Source organism: Meleagris gallopavo, chromosome 7 (genome assembly GCF_000146605.3).
Source record: "Meleagris gallopavo isolate NT-WF06-2002-E0010 breed Aviagen turkey brand Nicholas breeding stock chromosome 7, Turkey_5.1, whole genome shotgun sequence".
Taxonomy (NCBI): domain Eukaryota; kingdom Metazoa; phylum Chordata; class Aves; order Galliformes; family Phasianidae; genus Meleagris; species Meleagris gallopavo.
Genome location: NC_015017.2, coordinates 5,933,850 through 5,945,756, shown reverse-complemented (window position 1 = coordinate 5,945,756; position 11,907 = coordinate 5,933,850). Strand labels below are relative to the sequence as shown.

Genomic DNA, 11,907 nt, shown 5'->3' with positions numbered 1-11,907 from the left:
TGCCTCTCGTGCGTCCCGCGGGGCTGGCTTCGGCACGGCTGCGCGGGGGCGTCCTAAAGCAAGGAGAGAAAAAAGCGTGCTGGAGAACGGCGCTCCCGCTCAGCTGTGAGCAGAGAGCTGTGACGCAGATGGTTTGGTGCTGCTCGTCGTGTGAGAGCGGCTGCATGCTCGAGCTCCAGCAGCGGTACCGCTGCGTGCAGGGAGTGGACACAAAGCATGTCAAGGCATTTGTGCATCTTTGCAGCTGTATGTATATTTTGCTCTTTATCAGGAAGGGAAAAGTAACCGAGAGATCACTGAAAGGAAAATAAACACTTTTCCTCATATTGCTATCATCCCAAGTGCATGCAAAAGAACCTGCAAGCTGAGCAAAGGAGTCAGGGAGAGAAACGCTCCCAGCCTATAGCCAGGTGCAAAGCACCGCCTGCATGTCCTTGCATTGTCTCTCCTCGGGTCACCTGAGAAACTCAGCATTCCCTCAGGACTGCCCTAAAAAGAATAACTAAGGTACTGCATTCCATGCTCACTAAAGCTGAGGGAAGGAATTTGCTGCTCCATGGAGCTCTCTGACACGTGAACCCTGGCCAAAGGGGAACTGTGCTAAACACCAGGCCTTGGAAATAAGCAATCTTTTCCACAAGCAGAAGGCACGCTGTACTACACGAGCTACACATGGGTCAGGTTTAGCATGCAAACAGCTGCAGTCTGCCTGAGAACAGACAAGCATTGCAACCAAGGCTGCCTGTGAGCATTTGCATCCTCAGGAAGCACCAAGTCCTGCAAAGCACCTTTCTTCTTCCACTTGGACAAGTTACCATCCGTGCATTCCTGCAATGTACATTGTTCCTCCAGCAGATAATGATGTAGAGCAAGTTCCTCCTGTAAGTACCAGGATGTGTAAATGGGAGGGGAGATAACTCCTACTTGCTTAGAAAGAACCTTACCTTCTTTGTTTTGTTGGTAAGGGAGCTTTTAGTAGCCCCCTTGTAACATCACGTAGTTGTATCCTTTCTTGAATTTTGATCTATAAAGCTCTTTATACAACCAAAAGCAGATTTTCAAGTGATTTTTTGGTTACTAACTTAGAAAATAGCAATATCTCAACTCATATTTCTAAAATATATAGATATTTTTCTCATAGAGCTAACCCACTACGTCTTAATTTCTCTAAGTCTGGGAATACCTTTCACTAGAAGAAGTGACCTTCCTGCAGAGGATTTTATAAGATAAAGTGAAATGTAATTGGTTAATTAAGATACTTAATTGCTTAATAAAGGTGGTGTTGTTCTGACTTGCAGTAAGATGTGTCTATATAGTGTTATGTATTGTTGTTTTAGTGGGTGGGATGTATGCATGTATTTTTATTCATGTATATGTATATATAGTTAAATTTATGTGTTGTTTTTACACTGATAAGCTTTATAATTCACGTTAACGTGTTATTAAAAAGTTAGTGTTTTGTAGCTTTTTGATTTTTGTTTGTTTATTTTGGTGGTGATAAGTTCTGAGAACAGCTTAGAGAAGACTTTAACCAGCTCTTTATGAGATGATGTTTTTTTTGTTGGCTGGGGATTGTGACTTCTCATGTTGGGGGCCAAAAGCTTAGAAATGTTGAGTTGATTGGTATTAATTAAATGTGAGTGTTCATTTGTGTTATTCTGGTAGGAACAGTTAAAACTTTGTGTTTTCATGTAGTAGTAGTGTTTTGGAGGTAACTATCTTAAATGTACAGAAAGCGAACTATTTCTTTTAGCACTTAATCTTCTCAGTGCATAATGTTTAAAGTGTAATGTATGAGTAGATTGTTCAGGTGTAAAAATTATTTTAAGAGGAGAAAAAAAATCGAAGAACATGTCTTAAGAAGAGAACAATTAATTGTATGTAAAATAATAGGTTTTAAATTATTTAATTATTTGAATTATATTTAAATTACAAATCTTCTCATTTTCTTATTTCAGAAAAGGTTGGATGAGGAAAGTGGCCTAATTACACGCCTGCAAGGAGGTAATCAACAGGAGCCTTGTTGCAGGCATTGTCGTAAATTCTACTTTAGAGAAAATTAGCCTTCTCTTCCACCTTAATCTGAACAAAATTCTTTAAAACTGGCCTCAGGATGTAGAAGGGCATTGTGTTTTTTCTGTCATTGCACAGAAGTGTGGGACTATTACAGTGAGCTCTTCGTGCTAGAGTATCTTTTTTTGTTGCTGTGCTGATGTTATTTTTGCTGCAGTGTCTGATAATTGGAGAGTATATCTACTAAAATTAGTCTTAAAGAAGTAAGTTGCTGTTATGCTGTATTGTGCTGAGTAAGTACTTTAGTCAGTGACTTCCCTTTTCCTCAAGTGTGTGTGTGTATATATATATAAAATAATTAGTTTTTAGCTTTCTTTCAGAGAGAAGTGAATTATGCTTTCAACTGCAATTTCATTGAGTAGAAGGATGATAATGGATACAGGTGGACTTCGGTCAGTAGTATGGTTTTGATTAGGATGTGTTATAATTAACAGGTTATTTCTGCATCGTTGCTGAAACAAGCTGTGGGCTTATTTAAACAGTTTCAAGTAACAAAGTCAGGGCACAATGTTAAAAGTATAGAAATTGAGTATTATGTTTGCTGTTGTTGGCAGTCATTTAGTTCTAACTTGAAACGCACGCTAGAAGTGAAGACTTTGTGTATGCATTGTCTTTAAATGGGCTTAAACAATTAATTATTCATTATTTTAAGAAAAATACTAATGCAGGCATTTCTTCTTTATATGATGAGAGCTCTGGTTTTCTTTGTTGAATTTCCACATGGATAGTCTTGTGAGAACTTGAGTAAGTCTGCATGTACATCACTGCAGGAAAAAGTTAATCCTTAGTTCATCAGGAAGACCCGTTTTAGACTGTTATCTTACGATGTCAGTATTAACTGAATTAAGTAAAATGTTTTCGGGAGGAGCACGTCTTGCTGCATGAATGGAATTATCTTTGCCTACCAACAGGCATTTGCCAACCACAAAATAGCTGAAGGTAATTTGGGGCAAGCCACATAGGAGAACTAAGTCCTCTGCTAATCACTTACACTTAGGCTAATTTTTCCTCATCATGAACTCACAGCTAAGTTTCCTTCAGCTTCTAGAATCACCTATTTCATTTGCAAGGTTTTGAAGACAGGTTTTCCTCTCTAGAAATTGAATCTGTTAGCATAGGTTCTTGTAAATCCTCAAGGGCTTCCCATTAAGTATTGTTTTAGTATCCCTCCCCTCCTTGCGCCGGAGTGGCAGTAGATTTCCCTCCAGTTTTGTTGGGATGTCCCTTTACTTGGCCCATCAGCTGCTTCCTTTTGCATAATTCTGGAAGCCCAAATTACTTCAAAATAACAATGCCTTGTGACATACGAGAAAAGTAGTATCTTGTGTTGTGGTTTTTTCCTTTCCAAGGTAAAGGCTTTTCCTTAGAATATCTTAAGCTACTTCTGTGGATTTCTTCAACTGCTTAACTTGTCTTATTCCACAGAGTAGCTAATTGCTTTTACAGGTAATTGGCTTTAAGTCTTCTGTCCCCATAAAGTGGGAGAACTTAGGATCGTGTAGCATCCTAGAAAGCTGTGAGGTTCATTTACTGACCTTTGCAGTAAGACTGAGAGCATAGGCGGAAGCACTGTTCTCCTTTGAAAAAGGGTTAAGTTATCACTATTATCGGTCTTCTGGTGCTAGGAATTAGCTTTAGAATCAGTAACAGTTTAGTTAGGAAGGGACCCTTAAAATCATCTAGTTCCAACCCCTGCTCCAGGCAGGGACACCTCCATCTAGACCAGGTTGCAAAAACCCCATCCAGAGTAAGTGAAATAGGCTCAGTGATTATTCCAAGTACTAGTGAGAGATAACTTCTTGTGTAGAGATGTAGTTAGCTCTCAGATTCTGTATATGCACTTGCCATACCTGCCGGCTTGATTTGAAAGGATGGTGATAAGATAATTAGTAGAAGATAAGCTAATCAGTAGAAGATGCTGTAAGCTTCATTGCTGCTGTTGTGTTTGGGCTACCAGATATAATGAACAAAATCAGCTATAAAGTGAATTGAGGTGTCTGTGTGTGGGGATACAAAAGTAATATGTAATACACAGCAGCAGCCTTAAGGTGTCACAATTGCTCTGTGTTCCAAGGCAGTTGTCTAGAAAACTCTGTAGCTGGTCCAGTCGTTTACACAAAGTCTACTGACTTGCATGGAATTGCTGTGAGGGCTCACAAGCTGCAGGCTGTGTTTGTGCTAAGTTGCCATCTATAAACAGATTAGATACATTTAAGTAATCGTTTTGGAGTCGTTATGTTTTTTTCTTTTAAAAAGGGTTCATTTGTCTTTTTACCTCAAGAATGAGGGACTGAAAAAAAGCTTTTCATTAGATATTGCAAAATGTCAGAGTTGAACAAAATAATTTTGTCAGCTTCACGATTCAGAGACAGGTTTAGTAAAAATACCTGGAAGGTTACAGCCTTGCATGTTGTTACCTGTCTCTCTCTCACCTGCCATACTGTGAGAACCACTTTGGTATTGTTCCTGGAACATCAGGATGTGGGTAGGAAGGATAGGAGGGGTGTCTGCCAGGTTCTGTGCTGCTCTCTCTAAATTTGCACGAGGGTAACATGAACTCTATTTGGAATAACCCTGTAACCAAGTAGTGTCGATTGTGTCATAGGTGGTCTACTGAATGGTACCACCCTTTCTATTTTTCTGTTCTGGGAAGCATGCTATAGCCTTTGTGTCATTTTTTTCCCACGATTTCTTATCTAAAGCTGTTGTGTACTATGTGTTTTTTGTGTTGATTAATTTGGCTTGGGTTCTCGGAGCTTACACTGACTCTGTAGAGGAATCCTAGAAAATGGTGTTCTCTACAGAATTGTATATAAGTTTTTTTTGTTGTATGATAGCGTGTGAACTAGAATATGTAAGAATAAGAGAGATTATTAATAGTTGGAAAGAAAAGATTTTTAAAGAATGAAATAGATGCTTTTGTTTAAGTTCCATGAATTATAGATGATGTGTGTCAGTGCCTGATGCCTTAGCTATTTTGAGAGAAGTAATTTAAGATGTGAGAATTAAATGCTTTGAAAACGGTGGGGATACACTGTCAGTAGCTTTGGGTTTGTAAGCTCTGCGTAGAACGATCCGTAATAAGCTAATGAATATTAAAGGTAGTAATAGCGTTTGATGATACAAAGGAGGCCTTTTAATGAACACCCTTGACTTAAGGAAGGCAATCCAGATAGCACTAAAGGTTTTTAAAAAAAACAAAACAACAAACAAAACTTCATGTATTTTCATAAGGTATAAATACCATGTGGTTTCCTGATTTAAGAATGCGAAACAAGTCACCTTATCCTGCATTAAGTGTGTAAAGAACTGAATGACGAGAGATCACAAAAGTGAGTGCCCAGCTACCAAGATCAGAGAGGGGACTTCTGCTGAATATTTTAATAGTTAAGCTGGAAGTAATAGTAGAATTTGGATAAATATTATGGACCATACAGAAATAAATGGCTTGGTAAATAATGGGAATGACAGTGCTGTTATATGGGGTAATAAGACCATTTACTGAGCTGTGCTAATAGAAAATTAACTTTCTGAGTAGAAATGAGTCTCTGCTGTCCAAAAGAAGAAAAGTGGAATTGGAATGCAGTCTCTGTTAGTAAAATTCACAGCTGGAAAAACAATATAACTCTTAACGTAGAGATAAAATAAACTTAACTTTTTTTTTTTTGCCTTCCTAGATATCATTTTGGAAATTGTAAGTTGCATGTAAGTTAGTTATTTGGATTTGGGATAAAAATAATGTAACAGCCTTCAGTGCAAAGAAGGTTGTGCTAATTGATTCTCTTGTCTGAAGCTGGGAGAGTCTCTTGTACATCCGTGAGACAGGCTTTGTCCTGCCGATGGTTAGGCTTCTGAAATGAGCTCCAATTACAGACAGCAGCTCTGATCCCTGACCAGTGGTTACTTGGTCTGCTTCTCACAAGAATCTGTGTTCCTGGATCACTTTTAGCAGTAGGTTCTACTGCCATTTGTTCTTTCAGTGGAAAGAATTAGATCAAGAGTTGTGCCTCTTATATCTCTGCTGCAATGAGCTGTTACAGAATGTCTCAGGTAACTGTCCTTCGTTCCTATTGTTAAACTACAAGTTTACCTTTGATCTACATATATATACACAATGCACACGTGCTTTTAAATGCAGCATTAACACACTCTTGTGCTATTGACATCTGTAGTGGTGACATCCAAGTTAGACACCAAACTTCCTGGAAAAAGTAGTAGGAAATTATGAAATAGTTTCAAAATTCAGGAGATTAATTTCTTAATTGGCATGCATAAAATGCAACAATTATATGTCTAATTAGTGTATGCACAGCTACCAGAATAAATTAATAATTGCCCGTAGCAATTACAATTCTTGTTTCCACCCTGAGACCTGGAAGAGCTCCTGTGTTAGAGCTTACTAGCAGTTAGTAGGATATGTTATGGGGCATCCTTCCACCTTGTTGTGTTTTGGTCATCTGCAGATCTTCTGAATTTCCTTTTACAAGGATACGACGCAACATACAAACATACAACATACAAAAACATTTGCTAGATTTCTTTGAGCAAGGTGTGCTGCTTGCAGTTAAGTAATTCTTCATTGTCTCCTTGGCTGTGCCTTCTGGGGGGAAAAGTATGGTTTTGTCTTGAAAATGTTTTACTTCCAATTTACATGTGTGGCTATTGGAAGTGCAAGGCATTAAGTGGTAAGGAGTGTTCTTTCCTTTTAGTGTCTCTGTTGTGATGTCTTGCTTAATACAGCAGAGGTATTTCACATTGAGTACGTAAGCGTATTAGAAACTGATTTTTAGTCTGTGGATTAAATTCCTGTAATGGACTCGTACAGAGGTGGATGCTATTGTATATAAATTCCAAGTTCTAATGATTGTTTTTTTTTAAAGTGGATCTCAACTGCGTTAGAGTTCAGGATAGCTTAAGAACCACTGGAGTCCTTGTTCCTTCATATATATATATATATATTTATTTATTTATATTTATATATTATATATATATATATGGTGTTTTGGCCATTCCTGAGTTCTGACCCTGAAAGCCGCGGTGTCTGCGTAATTGGCTTAAACAACCAAAATGAAACGGTGTTCTGAGTTCTGTGAATCTCCGATGTGATTTGAGCCTGTATTTGATATTCGAATTGCTTCACCAAGGTCTAATTATCAAGGAGCTGACTTTGTTTTTAATTGTATCTTTCTTGGAGGGCATTTGGTTGTCTGCCTTAGGAAAGAAGGCTCTCTCTACGGAAAACAAGGTGGTGTAGGTGAGGAGTGGCAGGCACTGCGTAAGATGGCAGTAGAGGCCTTTCCTGTAAGTGGAAGGAGAAGCTGGTGCAGGATGACTGTGCAGCTGCTGTCTCTTTGGATGTGTCAGTGTGAGGGTGACAGTAACTGCTGGAAGAAGGAAAGCTGACTTGAGCACATAAGAAACATTTCTTGAACTGTTTGGGAGAGTCAGTGTTTGTACATGTGTGTGTCTGTGCAGTCACTTGTGTTCACGTAGTGACAGAGGAAGGTATCTCTCTCTTAAGGTGCTTTCTGTTGATCTAAGCTAAGATGTGGTAAAGTAGCTATAGGTGAGCTAAGTAACTTCATCAATAACAAGAGGTCTCCATCCAAGCAAGCGATGGCATCAAAACCGTATTTTGTAATGTGCAGTTTTTGAAAGAGATCAGTTGATCTGCCAACGTTTTACAACAAAAGGCAGCACGGATATCACTGTTTTACAAATAGCTAACTGGGATACAGAAAGCTGAAGTAACTTATCATCTAGCAGCCTGATGGATAAGCCTACAATATTCCCCTCCTACCCCCCCTCCCCAAGAAAACCCCCACTACATTTCACTTCAATCTGATGTGGTGTTATTGTGGCATCCTGCTCTGCCTTTAGAAGAACCCCATTCTGTGTGCTTAATGCCTGTTTTATGGTGCCCTCTTGCTTATCTCTGTGAAAGGGAGAGCTTGGTACTTGCTGAAGAAAATCTGTGAAATCTTGAAAGTCGTGGTTTATGTGATGTGGTTTTAACCTTTTTAAAGCAGCTCTGTGTTCAGAGCTCTGTATAACTGGGTTACTGTGCTCACTTGGTAGAGGAGCAGCGCTGCTCTGATCTAGAACTTAAATGTGAGATGACTCATTCATGGGAATTAGTGCCACAATTGGCATCTGAAACCGATCTGATTGATCATAGCGATGAAGACTTTGTGTTTTTGAACAAAGAAAAATAGCATTAAACTGAAGGAAGCTCAAGATGAGCCTCAATTCTTAATCACAGGATGAGAAGGAATTGTTTGCTTGAACTTAATGATATTTGAGTAATGCTTCAGGTTGTTTAAGGGAAATGAGCAGTGTTTCCAGTATCACAATACTGAAGTAAATTCACTTTATTTCTCTACAATCTTTTCAGTGTTACAAGTAGAATAATTCATCTTATCTAGATATCTTTTCCAGCTGATTTAGGGACAACAAATAAAGGAGAGCATACAAATCTATTTTACTTTGATATACTTCTGAACCGTGCTATCAAACACTGTTGTTGACAGTCTATTTTAATAATAAGTCTTTTGTGATCTAAGATCAAAGCATTACTTGTTTTTGCTTTCTGCATACATCCTACGGTAGAAGTGATCAACAGTATTGTGTGCTGCAAGTTCATGGGTACAGGGACTTTTATATGTAGATATGCATGCACATATATTCTAAACTGTTAAAAAATGAAGAGAATATACACACTTGTGTTCATACTTTTTATTAATTCTAGCAGAAGTTTCTTATTATGCATTTTAACACAGGAATGAACCTCCAAAGTCTAATTTAAAAATGTTTGTTACACTTTAAAGCACTTGTGTATTTAAGAGTGTAGTTTAGAGTAACCAGCAGCCCACTAACTATATTCTAAATCAAGCTTTATTTCTTAAAATCACTGGAGCACCTCCCCTACGAAGACAGGCTGAGGGAGCTGGGCTCGTTCAGCCTGGAGAAAAGAAGGCTGTGGGGTGACCTCATTGCAGCATTTCAGTACCTAAGAGAAGCCTACAAAGAGGAAGGGAATCAACTCTCTTAAAGGGTAGATAACAGCAGGACAAGGGGAAATGGTTTTAAGTTAAGGGTGGGAATGTTTACGTTGGATGTCAGGGGGAAGTTCTTTACAGAAAGTGTTAAGGTGCTGGTACAGCTGCCCAGAGAGGCTGTGAGTGCCCCATCCCTGGAGGTGTTTCAGGCCAGGCTGGATGGGGCCCTGGGCAGCCTGGTCTGGTATTAAATGGGGCGGTTGGTGGCCCTGCCTGTGGCAGAGGGTTGGAGATGCATGATCCTTGAGGTCCCTTCTAACCCTGGCCATTCTGTGATAAATTCAGTTTTCAAACAGCAAGCTTTAACTGAGTCTTATTTCATTTCAGTATTTAAGGAGTAAAATGAGTGAACAGTTCCCAAAGTCTTCCTATTGAAATAGCTCTTAAGTGCATGGAACAGGTCGGTAGCTGACAGTAAGCTATCCAGTAGAGAGCATTTTGTTGTAGAGTTATCTAAAGTGAATTAGAGGATGTATCATGGTTTCCATTTTCAGCTGGGTTTACGTGAAAATTAAAAAAAACTTCAAGCACATATTGTTATGCTTAAGTTAACTCCAAAACTCATCTCCAAGTGAATGAGAATCCATCACTATTGGCTTAATACAGAAAAAGAAAAGGAAGTTGGTAGAGGAATATCCAGAAAGTGATAAAGAGATTGGGATGAAGTGAAGGGTGGCTTTTGGTTTTCTCTTAAAAGAGAATCTGCACCAGGATGTAATTCTGTAGTATTACATGCCATGTCATTTATGCAAAGACTTAGTGTAGTCTGACATCCTACTGCACTCAGCCTATACAACTAATGTGTTATCTAGAAAACCTGTCATTCCTTCCTGAATAAGTCAGCTGTAGATCAAGTGTCTCAACCTTTAAGTGGTATTGCAGGAAATAGGTAAGGACTTGTAAGGAATGCCAGGGAGAACTGCAATGTTTTCAGAAAATATGGAACAAAATTTTCAAGTTGAAATCTGCTCCAGGTTGCCTGTCTTGAAGCAAAAAGCCACAGACATCATCCAGAGCATGGGGAGCCCAGAACAGTCATTGGTATTGGGTTTGCCTTTAGGGTGTTCTTATAGCAATGTATTTATACTCATTTAGGCAGCTCAGTTGGCTTCTCTAGGTTGTGTTTCATGACATCAGAGGGCTACAAGTCAAAACTAATTGCAATTGAAAACTCAGTATTTAATATTTTGCTGCAGAGTTAAGCAGGAATATTATGAGAATTAGCAACTCAGTGTTTATTTCTTTGCCCTATGAAACAGGACTGTTACACCAGTCTACTGCTTAAAAAACCAAAAACAAAGCTATTGTATAGGATGTAAGTTAGACATGTGTTCTCACTTGCCTTGTGTCAAATGTCCAATTTTCTGCTGCAATTAGCAATTTCTATTGTAATTAGGAATTTTCTGTGATTAGAAATTCTTTAATAATCTCACTAGATTCAAATTGCTTGATATATGGAGCACTTTTCTGACTGCGTCTCATCAGAACGCCTTGTTCTGTGGCATCTCTTAATGGAAGCAATACACAGCTGGCAGGTCATTTCCCTGTGATACTGTGTTGTGAATGTTGTTCCTGGTTGTCTTGTTGCAGCTGTCAGTGTGTGAGGCTAAGAACACCGTTCTGGTCTTTCTGTTCAAAGAAGTGTGTATTGTTTGTAGTCTTAGTGGAAGCCTAAGGCATCTCCTATGAGCTTTCAGATGCTTGCGAATATTTTCTGTTGTCGTGTTCTTATCTGATATCACTGTGATGTGTGTTGCTTTTTTTTTTTTTATCACAGTCTGCAGTAGGGTATGCATGGGGTTGCGGAATTGTCATCTGGATGCCAAACTTCTACCTATGTCTTAGTTTCAGATGGGAAGGAACTGCATTCTTAGTTTGTCTGGTGTGATGCCATGCCTCTGTTCTGGTTCTGGGAGCAAAACTATCTTGATAACACACGGATGTTTAAAGTTGCTGCTAGGCAGTGTTGTGTAGAGCCAAGACGATTGACAGCAAAGGGCCCAAGGAGCTGGGAGGGTATGGAATTAGGACAGATGACTTAAACTGGCCGAAGGGATATTCCGTACCACATTGTGTCAAATGGAAGGAGTTTTGCAGGGACTGGGAGCTCATCTGGCTGTCTTCGGTTGTTTGGGAGTGAGCTGGGCATCGACTGGGGAGCAGTAAGCAATTCCATATGCATTTTTTGCAATATACATATATATGTGCATTTGTCGTAATTATGTTTTTCCTTTTCTCTATCTTAGTAAATACACTCCTAATAAAAACTCTCTGAAGAAAACTATTAGGTCCCAGCTGAAACTAAGACATATCCACTACATGGGTTACTGTTACCTCAGTAACAGTGAATTAACAAGATAATTGAATTTCATGCAATTTATCAATCTGAAATTTGTGGTTCCCTTTTGTTTGTTTACCCATTCCACTTTAAATATGGTATTGCATGCCTTTTCTTCTTCAGTCATACTAGTCTCTTGGGTAGGAATTTCAAAGGCTGATGAGGAAAGGCCAATAGTTCAAGTGTTCTAAACAGTAGCTTTTTTTCCCTCCCTATATAATTAAGAATATATATAATTGATTTGGTAAAAGAATGCTTTACCTCATACAGATATCTCGTGTCAAATACCATATAAAAGAGGGAAAATAATATAAGCATCAGCTTGATCTTGTGTTCTGCTGGAGCAGAATTTCCCCTTGTATTTACTGAAGTCAGCTGCTTGGTACCAATTCAGAAGTTTATCTCCATTTATGAGAACGTTAAGTGCACGTGTATCTT

General features: G+C 38.8%; 1 protein-coding gene across 1 annotated transcript in view; it reads right to left on the bottom strand.

Moving 5' to 3' along the window:
- The window catches only part of ZC3H15 (zinc finger CCCH-type containing 15), a 24,178-nt gene extending 12,898 nt beyond the window's left edge, over nucleotides 1-11,280 (bottom strand). Inside the window, exon 1 of the mRNA XM_031554279.1 lies at nucleotides 11,198-11,280. Coding sequence (XP_031410139.1) covers nucleotides 11,198-11,280 — 83 coding nt within the window. The remainder of the gene's footprint in view (nucleotides 1-11,197) is intronic.
- Between the last annotated feature and the right edge of the window lie 627 nt (nucleotides 11,281-11,907).